This window comes from Ammospiza caudacuta, chromosome 1 (genome assembly GCF_027887145.1).
Source record: "Ammospiza caudacuta isolate bAmmCau1 chromosome 1, bAmmCau1.pri, whole genome shotgun sequence".
In the NCBI taxonomy this organism is placed as follows: Eukaryota; Metazoa; Chordata; class Aves; order Passeriformes; family Passerellidae; genus Ammospiza; species Ammospiza caudacuta.
Window position 1 is genome coordinate 137,737,074 of NC_080593.1, and position 15,382 is coordinate 137,752,455.

At 44.2% G+C, this 15,382-nt stretch overlaps 1 protein-coding gene across 2 annotated transcripts; it reads right to left on the reverse strand.

The window, feature by feature from the left end:
* Positions 1-7,405: 7,405 nt before the first annotated feature.
* Positions 7,406-13,936, reverse strand: CCN3 (cellular communication network factor 3). 2 transcript variants are annotated; one of them, XM_058814434.1, is made up of 5 exons: positions 13,865-13,936; positions 13,549-13,774; positions 13,061-13,312; positions 10,983-11,188; positions 7,406-8,547 (listed from the first exon to the last, which is right to left on the reverse strand). In XM_058814434.1, the coding sequence occupies exons 1-5, from the start codon at positions 13,934-13,936 to the stop codon at positions 8,254-8,256; spliced, it is 1,050 nt and encodes a 349-aa protein (XP_058670417.1). In that variant the 3' UTR covers positions 7,406-8,253. The 2 variants fall into 2 exon arrangements, with proteins under 2 accessions (XP_058670417.1, XP_058670409.1); XM_058814426.1 differs by having other exon boundaries at positions 13,549-13,936.
* Positions 13,937-15,382: the final 1,446 nt, after the last annotated feature.

Sequence of the window (15,382 nt, forward strand, 5' to 3'; positions counted from 1 at the left end):
GCTTGCACTCTTTTTGTGGATGTCCCAGGTTTTCATTAAAAAATTAGTTCTAAGAATGGATTGACTCATAGTTTTTCAGCTGCCTCCCCCTCGTGGTAAATCTGGAAAACCCCTAGAAAACCTCTTTTCATGGAAATGGTGAAAAGCTGGGTTAAGTTCAGCACTTGCATTTCAAGAGATTTTTTTTTCTTTTTTAGTTGGGGAGGTGATTTAAAATGCTGAACAAATGTGAATTAAAGCAAGAACATACCAGTTCTTTCCATGAACCATAAGCACAAATAAGCTTAAACAGAAGAACACAGATAACCTCAAAGAACTTTGTGTAACAGCTGCACAGCTGCCTTGAGGCTTTTCCTGTTTCTCAAAACAATTTCCGCCCCTTCCCTCTCCCTTTCCACCTTTCCACTTCTGACAGGCCTGAAGGTTGCAGCAGAAACTTTTTTCTTTTTCTTTTTCTTTTTCTTTTTCTTTTTCTTTTTCTTTTTCTTTTTCTTTTTCTTTTTCTTTTTCTTTTTCTTTTTCTTTTTCTTTTTCTTTTTCTTTTTCTTTTTCTTTTTCTTTTTCTTTTTCTTTTTCTTTTTCTTTTTCTTGTTTTCAGGGTTTTTTGTGTGTGCCAAGGGCCTGGGAGGCAGGGCATGGACTCTCTGCCAAGCCCTGGAGCTCCTGGTCTTCCTTGTCTCTTGATGGAGTTGGAGTTCTGTCACTTTGCATGGGCTGCAAACACTGATCCCTTTGTGGTTTTTTCACTCTCATATGAAAAATAAAATGTTCACTACAGCTTGAAAGAAGAAAGATTTGGCAGTGACACTGAATAATGGTTAATGTGTTTGAAGGATGAGATGCAAAGCCATGTTCCACCAGGCACTTTGTGACCCAAACCAGGGTGGTTTGTAATCAGGTGAAGCAGGACTGTCCCAAGTACATCTTCATCATACACAGAGAGCAAATTCTTCTCTGTGGAGCAAATAATCACCACTCCCGAGACCATCATTTCCCTGGGCTCAATTTAGAGAATTTTAGAGTCCTTCTATTCTCTAAAAGCCTCTCTTTTGTGGGGCCTGAGACCCCTTCCATTCTCTGAAAAGCATTTTGCTCCATTTCTTCTGAAGGGAGCAGACTTGAAAGGGTCAAGCTGAGAGGAGCAGGAGGAGGAGCAGGAGGAGAACCTTTGTGGTTCAGGTTGCAGAGGGTGACTTAAGAGAAAAGGCTCATTTCCTGGGCTTACCACAAATTGTGTGTGGTGGGGAGGAAGCTGCTCACACAGTCTGAGCTTTTAGTGCCTTGTGTGCTGTCTAGAGAAAAGGGCCTCCCTTCATCCTTTGTGTCTTTCCCACTTCACTGGAGAGTCTGGGATGAGAAACTTTCAAATCTACACAAGCAGAGAAGGTCCTGGACGAGGCTGGGCCCTGCCATAATGCTAATAAAAATTTAGATACACTTAAAAATTGGACTTCTGGCCTCCCCCGCTGTTGTTGACTCCCCAGCCAGTGGCAGTTTTCATTGGCAACACCAGCTGGCCTCATCCTTCGGGATGCATCCCAGCTTTCAGCAGCACACCCGAGGGTTATTCAGGTCAAATCCAAAAGAGCCGGAGCCACCAGGTGTCCCCCTTCTCCAGGGTTTGCAGGAGAACTGAGCCAGGCCGCTGAAACACGTTTTATTGTAAATTTGAAGTGAAATACTGCTTGTAACCCTGGCCCCAAGTGATGGGCTCTTGTACCTTTCCTCTGAGCAATGCAGCAGTGACCAAGGCAGCCCTTAGCAGTCCTGTTATGAGATGACAGAGTTTCATGTACAATTGCAAACTCACAGCCCACAGAGTGAGAACATGAGCTGCAGAATGCTAAATACTTTATGCAGAATACTTTAATTGTATTAAAATTCAGATCCTTTTCCCAAAAGAGGTGCATTTTATTGCTGAGGTAGGCAGCGTAACATGTTACAGGCTGAAAATACAGTGTTTGCAAGGTGGTGAGGGTCCAACTTTCCAAGCATTTCAATGATTTTACTTGTATACAAAGGCAATTCAAAGAATTTAATTCTGTCTCAATCTATGTAAAGATTTCTGGGCTTTGCCTCTTTGCACAAACTCCCAACTTTATATTAAAGTGCAATTCTTTAATTAAAAACAGAGAAGTAAAGAAAGCCAAAACAAGCCAAACTAGCAATCCTCCCATGGGGTCTAACATTATTACTCTTCTGTCCTGATGATCAGAGCACAATCCTGGGGATGTGTAGCCTCCAGTCTCTGTTTGGCCTAATGGATGGATTCTTTCTGAATTTCTATGAATCAAGCAACATGAAGTGCTGAGCCTGGGTCTTAGCTGAGCCAGACCCAGAGGCATAGGAGAGCAAATCTCCCTCAGTTAACACACTTTATTCTCTTTAGAAAATAATTTATTATATCCTTATAAATATCCTTTATCTTTTACCAGCAGAAAAAATAAATTTGACATGCTTAAGCTCTAATTAGCCCCAAGCAAATGGGCTGCAATGGACACAGTGTGTCCTGAAGGCTCAAGTCTCCTGGAGAAAGAGAGAAGGCAGGATGGGTGGGTGGGGAGCATAGGGAAGGCCTCTGGCAATGGGATGTGCATGTTCATCCTTCATTTACCACTTGAGGGCACAGTAGAAGTGAACAATAAGGAGTGGGATAAGGAAAATAAAGAAAAAACATGGAAGAAGGTGGAAAACAGTCTCAGCACATGGTGACAGCATGAGAGGCTACAGAAGAGGAGAAACAGCATGAGACCAGAGATCCAGGTGTCCCTGTATGAACTGAAATGCAGTACTTTGGGGGAAATACTTTATTCTGACATTGAGAATAACAACAGCCAAATTAACATCCATGGACATGCAGGAGTTTTAGGACAGTGGGGTACTTTTCTTCATTATTTTAGTGTGACCATTTGCATGTCCAAGGCAGAATAAATCTACATCTTGGGTTATAAATAGGGGTTTCTTTGCCTTTTTGCTAAATCATTCAATTAAGTCAATTGACCAGCAATGGCTACTCAGCTCTGTTTCTCTGAGTGGAGAGGCTCAGTGTGAGATGAATTTTGTGTTCTCTAGCAAGCTCACTGACAGGCAATCTGCTAGGCTCCCTCCACAGTCCATGGAGAACATGAGATTTTAAACACGCTTAATGATAAAGAAACAGACTTAGCTCTAAATTTACACATTTATAGAAAAAAATTGACACCAGGGATTTAAACTAATATTAAAAATATTTCCTAGATATTTGCAACTCAACTCTTCCTGTTGCAGTTGCATGGTAAGTCTCTTGATTGATATCAGTGTAGTATCTCTGGTCATAGAACAGGTGTAATGCACAAACTGGGATTGATAAAGGGAAAATCAGAGCACAATTTTCCCTCAGGTCCCACTGAATTTTGTGCCTTCAATAGACAGCTCATATTACAAAATCTACCATGGTGGATATAACTAGAATGATTTCTTGAAACAAGAGTCCTTATAGAAAGCTTTGGTACAAAATAATTATTTCATTATTAAAAAAAAAAAAAGGAAAATAAATTCCAGTGTAGTAAGTTCTCAGAGGAGAGAAATAAAATGTTATTTCATTAAGTTCATATTTATCATAATCTGTAAATAGTAGGACTAGAAACAATAAATAAATATTTTTCCATCCGCCTTCCCATCCCCATCCACTTAGAAATTATTAAAAATAGGGTGAATGAAAAGTATAGCTTGGACTAGAAAAAAAATAGCAATATTCTATTTTTCCTGAAGATTTGATTATACATTTTCCTACTCCTGGAGTTATACTGGAAAACAGAAAGGCCATGATTTTAGTGAAATCAGTTGTAGAATTCTACTCATTTTGAGGTTTTCGCTCCAATGTCAGGCATCAGTGAGCAGGCTGTCAGCTGGTCTCCTTGCATAGTCCATGAAGGCAAAAAAAAAGATATATTTTCAATGTCTTTGCTGCCCTAGAGAAATTCCAAACAGATTAAATGCAAGAAGTATGTTGCTTTGATGAAATCCTAGAGATGAAAGAGTCCTGGAAGTGGATATAAATATCTCAGTGTACCTGTGTTGTGGGGTGTAACACTGGGTATCATCAACCCAGTGTTGATGTACTTAGTGAAGGTGTACTTAGCCTACCAGTTGTTAACAGGAAAAACTGTTAAGTGACTTATTTTTGGGGCAGTCCTTCACTGGCAGTAGCAAAGGAAAGGTACATCTGTTCAGAGAACTTGGGATGAACAAGCTGACCAGCATATTTTGTGTTTGTTTCATCAGCACATACTCAGTAAACATTGCTGTATGGGCCCATCCTTGGAACTCTGAGTGATGTTCCCTGAAATGCTCAGATATGATTCCTTGGAGATATGAAAATGAACTGCTTTAATTTTTCTCAGTCTGAGTAATCTAACTTTCTTTCTTTAGGAAAATCACAGCTCTACACAAGAAATGTTCAGGAATTTATTATTGGAGATTCCTTACATCAATTTCACAGTTTTGACACTCCACTGTTGTGTTTTAATTAACTCAGTGTTAAAGGCTTTTTTGGGAACAGGCTGAAATTAGACCAAAGATTGAGGTGGTAACTGTCCATATTCAAGTAAAACAAATCTAAATGTGTATAACCAAACTGAGAGCAGATGAAAAGCTGTATCAATTGAGCTGTGGTAAAAATAGCCACTGAATTGGTATTTGTATATGGTCTAAAAGAGACTAAAACTGGATCAGATCTTTGTCTCATTTTGTCCAAAGGGAACATTTGTGGTTCCTTCCAAAAGATAATTTTCCATGCTGAACTGCTACAGTAATGTAAGAAGACATTGGGACTGCTGCTGTTCTGATGTTTATAAAGATGTCTAACAAGGGCTTGAGCACCATAGCACTTCTCTTTTTGGAGGTTGCAGTGCTCATAACAATGCAATTGCCTTTTCACAAAATGGGTTAAAGACATAGAAAGGTTACAGAAAGGTTCTGGTGGCATTTTGGCACTGGTTTACTGAAGTGCAGACTGCAGTTTAAAGTGCTGGGAAAACAGTATAGGCAAAAGGAGCTACTCAAGATGCTCTTGAACTCATACACCGTAGTGCACACATTCCCTTTCCAAAGGAAGGGATGGACCATCCACACGAGGAGTCCCAGCAGGAAGCTGCATTTATGTCTCTTCAAAAATATCAGAAATAAAACTCTTGTCTTTGTAGTGGGAAAAAACCCACAAACTTAAGAGTAGTGCATGACCTTAATGTACAAAGGGTGGTGGGTTCATATCCCAGATGAGCTTTGGAACTCGCCTGCAAAGTGGAAGCTGCTTATTGAACTGCTTCTGCCTGGTGCCTGGGCTTTGTTTGTATGATCCAGTAAAAGTAAAACTTAAGGAATGACATCAAAATCTGGATAACATTAAGAGAAAACAGAAGGATAGAGGAGAAGCAATGCAGCAGTGATGAGCTGATACAAAAGTATAAATAACTTTGGGTGTGGATGGAATAGAGGAACTGTCAAAATGAAGTGAGTGAACAATTTTATTTCATAGGAAGTCAGTAGTTGACTGCATTCCTCTCTAACTACATCTGGCTCAGGATTAGCTGGGTTTTATTAATCCAAAAATTGTTTAATTTGTCCAGACATTATTGCTGCATTGTTCAGTAGTTGATGCATCTCTTGCAAACCAAGGTGCCTGTAATTTGCAAGAAGACCCTGAGGAATACTTGACAGCTTGCATTATATTAGAGAAGCATTGCACAAACCAGCCTGATTTTTGGGGTGGAGGGGGGAAGAGGGAGGAGATGTGGGGTGAAAGTGGTTTTAAAAAAACTCTTTTTCCATCTCTCCTGGATTCTGATCTACTCCTTAATCACTTCTCAGCTGCTTTGAGGAGTCCTGGCCATGTCCTGTCTAGGTCCTGGCATTTCCTAGCACAGAAGGTATCACATTAGAAGATATGGACCTTTTGGACCAGGTCCAGAGGAGAGCCACAAAACTGGTCAGAAGGATGGAGTACTTCTCCTCTGAGGAAAGGCTGAGAAAGAGGAGTTTTAAGCTAAAAGAGATAGATTCAAACTACATATAAGGAAGAAATTTTGTTTAATGAGGGTAGTGAGACACCGGAACACATTGCCCGGGGAAGTGGAAGTCCCCATCCCTGGAAACATTCAGTGTCAGTTTACAGGACTCTGTAAACCTGAAACACTGGAAGATGTCCCCGCTCACTTTGAGAGGGGTTGGACCAGATGATCCTTAAAGGTCCCCTCCAACCCAAACTATTCCATGATTCTATGATTAGGAATTGAATTGTGCAAGGGCAGGGAGTGTTGTATGTATTCACAAACACAGTCTTGTTCCAGCTGCCTGGAATGCATAAGGCAGGCAGGAATGTGTTGATAACAATAGCAATGACTACAGAGAAATGAATCATTGGTGCAGTTTATGGAGAAAAACATCAAAGAGCCCACGTGAGGACCTGATGTATCTAAAGCTTAACTGAATCAGCACCAGTGCCTCATAATTTCAAGGATAACTTAAAAGTAACTAAAAACCTACCAGCTGTTGATGCTTGCCCATAGATATCTTTACCTTAGGCTCCACTGACTAAAATGAGGAGTCAACCTTCAACTGAATTCCACCCTGTGTCTCAGGAATTGCCAAACCAGAGTTTGGTAACTCCTTTAGAGGAGTAGAACACTAGGCCAAAATACGTTAAGAATTGGCTTTCTGCCTTTTTTCCTCAAGACAGAGTTGTCTCCTACCACATGGTTACAGAACAGTTCTGGATAAGTACAACTCTCCTGTCACTGGCAGACACACACCAAGCTAAACTGGGTCTCACAGTCAAAGCAGTTGAATGTCTCCACAATTGTAGTAATGACCTATTGGCACAATCCTGCTGCATACATGATTTAACATACGTGAGACTGCCACCCTCAGGCTCTTACTTCTTGGGGGTATTGCCATAGAGTACCTAGCACAAACATGGTCACAGGCTGATTTGGTGAGGCTGAAGTGCTGCATGACCCAATGAAATACTTTGTTGGTTGTTCAGACCCAAATGTGAACTCTGAATCATGTAATTATTCCTCACCACCACCACCACTATATTTCAGGACACACAAACCTTAGTAACATCATCCTATCTCCCAGGCTAATTTAGTCTGAAAAAAACCTCCTTTCTAATATGTACCCCACAAATGATTCATCCTTCCCTGTAGCAAGGCACTGCATGACTTTTAAGGCAGCAATTAGAATGAGGTACATGAACACAAGAAATCATCTTTTGTTTTTAGGAGTCTGCAGACCCTTTTTTCTTCCCATTCCTTTTAGCTGTTAAAGGCTGGTAGTTTAAGAAAGACAACTTTAGGAAAAAATATTTTGAATCACATAAAGTTTATTTACTTAGTAAAGTTATATTACAGTATGTACAGTTTCTATTTACATATACACCTTTCTAAGAAATTAAGCACCAAGTGATACAGTTAGTATTTTAGAGGAATTTACAGATGTATTATTTTTGCATCCAGATAGTTATATCTACAGACATACATGGATTAGAATCAAATTCTTATCCATCACTGACTTCAGTTGGTTTTGGATTAGACTGCTAGTGAAGTTACCAAAGAAAAATTTAATTACTGTCAGCTATCAACCTGCTGTGCTTCAGGATAAGAGATCTTACCCTATGTCATTTCCAGGGCTATGTGCAATCTTAATCCTCAGAGCCAGAGGTATTGACAGAAGGTACTTTATAAGCCACAAGAATGTAACACTTCCATCAGTAAGATTTTTACTGTCATCAAAAAACAGAGTTTCATTGAAAAGAAAAAAGAACACTGCTGGAGTGTTTATATGCGGTATGGAAAGTAAAGTTAAGAGCCTGGAAGCTTATGTGATGCAGTATCATGTATTCCTCAAGGAATACATTTGCTCTCAAGAAGCCCAGTCTTACAGCCACTGAAACTTGCTGCATGATCCCCTTAACTCAAGGGGAAAGTCTAGCTGTTGGCTTTGTAATCTTTATGCCACCATCAAGATAAAAAGAGGGCTCTGTCCAAGGTACAAAATTTTCTTCAAGTGAATAAAAGACATTTGGATGGGGCAAATGGAAAATGAGGTATTTAATAAACTATGGGGGGGGGGGAAGCACCTAGTTTGAAAGACCATTCTGAAAAATATTTTAGAAGTTTCAGATATGCAATTGTTACATTCACCTGATTGTGGGTCAAGTCTTGTATAAACTGCTGATACTTTCTACTTTCTGTGCTATCTAATTCATGCTTGTCATAATTTTGCTTCACCAGACGTGGGGTCCAGCGGCTGGAAGAACACCACATTACCCTGGGGACAGTTGCTGTGACAGACACAGGTGTTGATGAGCATCATGGGCTTTTTGAGGATGCCCTGGGGGCAGCGGAAGTGGACGTGGATGGTTTTGGTGCTGTGTGGGGTGCAGCAGCGCCCGTCGCCGCAGACCCCGCAGAAGCGCGGCCGGTACGTCTGCACGCTCGAGCAGTTGCGGAACTCGTAGCGAACGGCTCTGGCGGCCTTCCTCGTCCGCACACACCGCTTCCCTTTCTGGGAGAAAGATGGAGGCAACGGATGTGTCATTGCATAGGACAGACAGCATTCAACAACTGACGTGCAGAGACACAGGCTGACTCTGACAATTTAAACTTGCTGTCTGTACTCATTCAACAGCAAGATGACTCTGAAACTGCTTCAGTAGCGTCATTGTTAGGTCGGATGTGATGTACATACGTGATTAGGGTTTAAGAAGAAAATAGTTTTTTATTCTGCGTGTTTTCTAGCTTATATATTTTTATCAAAGCGTGATTTTAGGTCATTAACTACATCACAATAACTTATTATATTCATTGGTGCAAAGCAATTAGTGTCAATATCATTGGCAAAAGTTTTATAGGAATTAAAAAAGGCACGTATACACATCTACTTATGCACATAGTCTAGCTTACAAAAATGTTCATGTATCTTTTCTAATTGGTTTCCACGCTGACGGCCTTGTCTCCTTCCTTGCTATAGACACACTCCAAAATCATCAATTGTTATTTCTTCTATTAACTCAGCTTTGTTTGCAGGCCAGCTGTCAAGCCCCTCCATACAGCAGTTACCTACAGGTGACACCTGCAAGATCTGTTCTTTGACACCAGCATGATACTGGACCAAATAATTAAAATCCACTCTTGTCATCCAAGAAAAGCCCAGTCTACATTCATTAAGAAACTAAACTGAAAAACTTCTCAAGCTAGTGTAGTTCCATCAGAGAATCAGCAAGTCAAATGAGCAGGTTACAGGACTAAGTTCAAGGGGGAAAAAGGGAGCAAAATAAACTGCAAAAGTCATCACCCATTCCTGTGACTCAAGGCACAACCAGCTCTAGACATTATATTTTAACAAATGATTGACTAACTTGTCTTTGGAAGTCTTCAATGACAGAGACTCCACATCTGCCCCAGACAACCCCAAGAGCTCATTATTCTTACTGCCTAGTACATTTTCACTCATGTCTTAATTTTGTGCAGTCTAAACTCAATTTCTTGTTATATCCTCCATGCACTCAAAACAGGCTGCAATATCTGAATACAGTTATGAGAACACATCTCTCTTCCCTTGCATTCAGAAGAAGTCCAGTTCTATCTGGTTTTTCCTAAATGAGCATGTTTTCTAGATTTCTGATCATTCTTGTTAATCTCCTCAACTCCTCCCACTTGTTTCATCTCCTTTACAAAACATGGTACTTAAAACTGCAGACTGTTCAGCAAAGGTCTTAGAAACAGCAAAGGCCTTAGAAATGCTTTCCAACACTCAGAACATTACATAAATTGATGGACCTCTTACCTAGGTACATGCTATTCTCCCTGATAGAAACACTTGCATAGTGTGTAGAAGTATAAAAGTATTTTCTCTTATTTACAATTTTTTTTTTATATCAGAAATGTCAGTATTGGGTCTATTTGGGGAAAAAAACCCAAACATCATAAGGATTAAGACAATGTTTAGTTTATCAAGCAGACATTTCACACATTTCTCTGCTCTTCCAGATGCCCAACAGACTAGAAATCTGATATATCCATTCTGTATCACTGAAGCAACTCTGATGTACAGCATACAGGTAGTACAGTTGCATTTCTGGGAGAAGTTAGACTGTGAGCTGTCAAGCTGCACATGCAATACATGTGATCTGTTTGGGGTGACTTAAATTATCATAGAATCATAGACCAGTTTGGGTTGAAAAGGACCTTTAAAGGTTTTCCCATCCAACCCCGTTGCAATGAGCAGGGACATCTTCCACAAGATCAGGTTGTTGAGAGCGCTGTTCAGTCTATTTATACATGCCTTTTAAAATTTCTATAAAACTTTTTCCAATTGTATTGAACATTTTTGGGAACACGGCACTGACCATCTCCCTGGGCAACCTGTTCCAGTGTCTCACCACCCTCATGGTAGAAAATTTCTTCCTTATATCTAGTCTGAATCTACCTGTTTTTAGTTTAAAACCATTAGTCCTTGTCCTACCACAACAGACCCTACTAAAATCTGTTCCCACCCTTCTCATAGCCCCCTTTAAGGACTGCAAGGGGCTGTAGGGTCTCCCCACAGCCTCCTCTCCTCCAAATTAAATAATCCCAACTCCCTCAGCTTTACCTCATAGGGGAGGTGCCCCAGTCCTTGGCGGCCCTCCCCTGGATTAACTCCAGTAAGTCCATGTCTTTCCTGAGGGCCCCAGAGCTGGATACAGTGCTCTGGGGGCTGTCACCAGAGTGGAGCAGAGGGGCAGAATCACCTCCCTTGACCCACTGGAGGTGCAGCACAAAGCTACTGAGCAAACACAGCAAGTCTAATGCTTTACCAAACCCACTCAGCTTGCTGCACTCGTGCTAAAAGTGAAAGGTGTGTTTATGTACAGCTGCATCTGGACCATTGTAGACCCTAATATTGAAACCTTGGAATTAGAGCTGAAGAGCTGCCTTGCCTCACTCTCTGCAGATTACCTTATCAGATGAGTCTTCATTTTCACAAGGCCTTATCATGCAAAGCCGTGTCTGCTTCACCATCTCACACTGTTGATTCCTGTTGGTAACACGGGTGGAAAAGCCCATTCCACAGCTCGTGGAACAGGCACTCCATTCTGTTGTCTGCTCAATACAATTGGCACTTGAATCTGACACAATCCCAAGTGTGGCCTCTTGCCTGTAGGCTGGAGACAAAACCCCACAGAGCTTTAGTACAAGAAAAACTCACATGAAACCTCACTATCTAATTGAGCTCTGTCATATCTGGGAAAGAACATGTGAGACAAAACAAGGTCCAAAATCCATGCTTTTGACAGGATTTAGAGATTTTAAAAGCTGTCTTTTTAGGAATCCTAAGTAGCAACTTCTTACACCTAAAAAAAAGGTTCAAACCAGAAAGATGCACATCAATGTAATCAGCAAAGCATTTAGATTCTGTTCACTCAAGTCCACAGCTGGAAGCATTACTGCTGACTTTTAAATCAGTTTAGAACCCTAACAGATTTTTATTCTTCATCCTTTCTAATGGAAATATGTCACAAATCGGTTCTAAACTATGTCATAAAAATATTTATATTAGGTATGACTTGAGAGAGGCTGAATTTTTTATCTAAACTAATAAACAGCATGGAATGAAAGCCCTTTTACTCCTGAGAGTCATAAAGTCACCCCATCTTGTCAATTATTGACAGCTTACAGCCAGGGTGATGGTGAGGAGGCAGGAGGGAATCTGCCTGAGGGAATCTGAGGGAGGAGCTATCACAGGTACTTAAAGCCATGGTCACTTCTGACCACCATCCTGCCCTCCTGGCTCTATGCAAGCATTGCTGAATAGTTTGGTTCACTGATTAGCACAGGAGCAAACAGGAGGAGACAACACAGCTGAGTCACAGCTCTTGCTGCTAAGCTCCTCTAGAACCTTCCTGCCTTTTGAATGGCAAAGACCCAAAAAAGGTGGCCTCCCAGGAGGGATGGCCACTGCTGAAAGAATGCAGACAATTCATCTGTAGGCATCTTATGGATTAGTCTGTCACCATCAGACAAATCAAAGGAAAGGAAAGGTAATAGAAAGTGTCAAAGTTTTTGTTTATACCTTATGTGCTTTACAATTAACACTTCATAGCACACTGAAAATTACTCAAGCTTTTATTCCTCAATCCTTTCTCACTTGTTTTTAAAATGGATTAGCTGAGTTTTGGCATAACTAACTGCCCAAGATCACAAAGAGCAGTGACTGGAAGAGAATGCAGTGCCCTCTACTCTCAGAAGAAAGTTATGAAAATTCATGTTGAACTAAGAGTATAATTTAAAGGGGATGGAGACATAATTCAGTACAAAAAATGAAAATAGGGAAAAACTGAAAAAGGGGAAAATTTTACCTAGCTTTTTTAAAAGCCTGAGTTCTTCACTTTGGAATGGGTTGAATTTTCTTACAAATCCATTCACCATGTTTATAACCACTGCCTCTACAAGTACTCTGTAATGTTTTTAATGCCATCAATAAACATGAGCACTCTATCACAAACAGGCTGGAATTCACCGGCATTGTAGCTTCCATGCTGATCACTTGTAAGAGCTGCAGAATTCAGTGGGGAGAAAGTCTCTTGTAGACTAAACTGTCATAGTCTACATATTATAAGTTGTAACAATATAAGTTGTGACATATTCTAGCGGAGCAACTAGCAAGACTGCAGCTTTTTTTGGTGGTTTTGTTTGGTTTTTTTTCCCTTCGTATGGGAATGTTCGGAGGATTAGGACCTTGTTCTTGTTTTCTTCTAGTCGCAGAACTAATGTGCACCAGATAAACAGAAATTTAAAAATTGGCAACTACATTAATTAGCTTTTAAAACTGCCATGCATATTCATCCTCGGAATCATTCTTTTACCTGATGAGTACTGCCTTTATTCATAACCCCTGGTATACTCGTCACTCTATGTTAGAAAAAACCCCAACCATACAAGCAATGCACCTTAGATCTGGCAATCCTGTGGATACTTTCACAATGATATCACCTCCTGCTCACAATGACTATAATAACTAATTTTAGTTTCCTCACCAGCCATAGCAAAACCTCCCAAAATCACTTCATCATCAGGGTCGCAGACCCACTTCTCACAGCACTCTCCAGGGACTTCGACCTTCCTGGGGAAGGGGCAGTCGGGGCCAGGGAGCAGCAGGTCCAGGTTGCAGCGGGGCAGGCAGCCGATCTGGCCGTCGCGGCAGGTGCACTGGTACTTGCAGCTGGGCTGGAACGTCTCCCCATTGCGATAAATCATCCCATCGAACACGCAGTTGTCCCCCTCCAGCACTGGGGGGAAAAGGGGAGGCATTTCCCAGGGGCAGAGGGCGCTGGGGCAGTCCCCGGCCCTCCCGGCGCCTCGGGCACCTCCCGCAGCATCGGGGCGGCGCCGGCGGTGCTGAGGCTCGGCCGCTTCCCCGGAGGGCGGGCGGGAGAACCGAACCGCGGGGCAGCGACACCCGCGGCGGGCCCGGCCCGGGGAGGGTGTCCCGGCCACATGCGGGGATGTCCCGGCCGCCACCTACCCATGCAGATGCCGGCGGCCGCGCCGTCCTCGGGGCCGCGGTCGCAGTAGAGGCCGCTGCTCTCGTCGCAGGGCAGCAGCGCGGAGCATTGCTCGCCGCGCTGCCGGGCGCACACCAGGCAGCAGGAGCAGCCGTCCAGCACGGCGGGCACGCCCGGGGCGCAGCGCGGCGGCTCGGCCGGGCAGCGCCCGCACGGACGGGGACACGCCGGCTCCCGGCCGCTCACCTGCGGGGACACCGCGGCCCCGGGGGCCGGGTCACGGAGCGGCCGCCCGTCCCCCCCCGCCGCCGGCCCCGCCGGGCGCCCCTCACTTGCCTCGCACGGCCGGAGCAGCAGCAGCAGCAGCAGCAGGAGGGCGGGCAGGTGCTGCCCGCCGCCCGTCGCCATGGTCCCGGCCGCCGCCTGCCCGCCGCCCGCTCGGCTCTGCTGGCAGAGCCATCGCAGCTGCTTTTATAGAGGCGGCCGGGGACCCCCCTCCGCCACCACCCCCGCACGGCGGGCACCGCGGGCCGGAGGCGGGGAGCTGGAGCGGGGGAGCTGGAGCCCGGCCGGGCCCTCCGCTCCCCCCGCTCCCTCCGCCACCTGCCCCGGCGGCTCCGAGCCGCTGCCCTGCCCTGCCCGGCGCCGGGCGCGACCCCTCTGACCCCTCGGCCGGGGCGGTGCACGGAGCGGGGAGCGGAGCCGGCCCCTGCCCGGGGGTAGGGCTGGCCCAGTGCTGCCCCCGAGGGGCTGCCGCCCTCAGCCGGTCCCTACGGGCCCCGTCCCGTCCCGTGTGCCCGCAGCGTCCATCCCCGGGCCGCACGCCGGGGGCTCGGCGCTGCCTCGCAGCTCCGCGGCTGCTCCGCGGTCTCTGGCACCGCCAGCCTGGTCGGGCAGCGCTTGGCGCTGGGGAACAGCCACCCCAAAGCCAAACGCCTCCCGGGGCTATTCTGCTCCTGGCCCCGGCGCTGAAGCGTTTTGAGCTTGGTGGGCACTGAACTCTCCAATTTCAAGTCACGGGCACCGCTCTTTACTGGAGAGGTGCAGGTGTGTCAGCTGATGGGAAACAGATGCTGCACAGGGAGCCCTCCCTGCTCTGTGCAGCTCGGTGCGTGTGAGTGGTCACAGACTGTTCAGTGCCTACATGGTGTGTGCAACCGCAGGGGATACAGAGCCAACAGGCCTGGCCTCAGGAATGGTTTGTAGAAGTAGCTCCAGTGCTCTGTGCTGTTATTTCAGCATGTGCAGGACAGATTTAAGGCCAAGTGTAAGGGAGACTGATCTGTTAACGGGTTTTACTCATCAGGAACTGCCTTCTGCCTAAGGCAGGCCTTCTTGGGCCTTGCTAGGATACAGAAATTCTTTATCCTTAGTTGTCGGAGACAGATAATATACACTGGATTCCGTTATGGCTTGTTAAAGAGAAAATATTTGAAAAGTAAACAAAACTTGTCGACACACTAGTGAAAACGAGATGCCTTTTAATTTTAAGACATGACACAAGTGCTACTCATGAATTTACAAGGCTACTGTAGCTCTATACCAAAGCAAAACACAACACCAGAAATGGCAAGACAGAAGTTTTGGTTTGGATAAAAGTGACCATTGCTTTCTTGATGCTGAGTGGCAACAGCAGGGTTTCTGGAAAAGCCGGGCATTCTGGGGAAAGCAGGCTTCACTGGTACAGGAACATGTAATCTCTGGACGTGTACTGGCCCTTCATTTTCTCAGGGACAAACAGCATGACCAGCCAAGGGGAAAATTGGATTGTTCAAACATTATTAGCAGCTTGGGTATGAGTTTGAGGTTATTTAAGTCATCCACTGCCTAACAGGCCATTTTGCCTTCCTTGTC

What these genes read in the sequence shown, in the direction of transcription:
- CCN3 (XM_058814426.1), bottom strand. Translation starts at nt 13,936, where the DNA reads ATGGCGACGGGCGGCGGGCAGCACCTGCCCGCCCTCCTGCTGCTGCTG. An exon ending in GGGAGGTTTTGCTATGGCTG is followed by an intron (nt 11,189 to 13,060) that starts GTGAGGAAACTA and finishes TTTTGTCTCCAG; the next exon opens with CCTACAGGCAAGAGGCCACA. An exon ending in ATGAAGACTCATCTGATAAG is followed by an intron (nt 8,548 to 10,982) that starts GTAATCTGCAGA and finishes TCTTTCTCCCAG; the next exon opens with AAAGGGAAGCGGTGTGTGCG.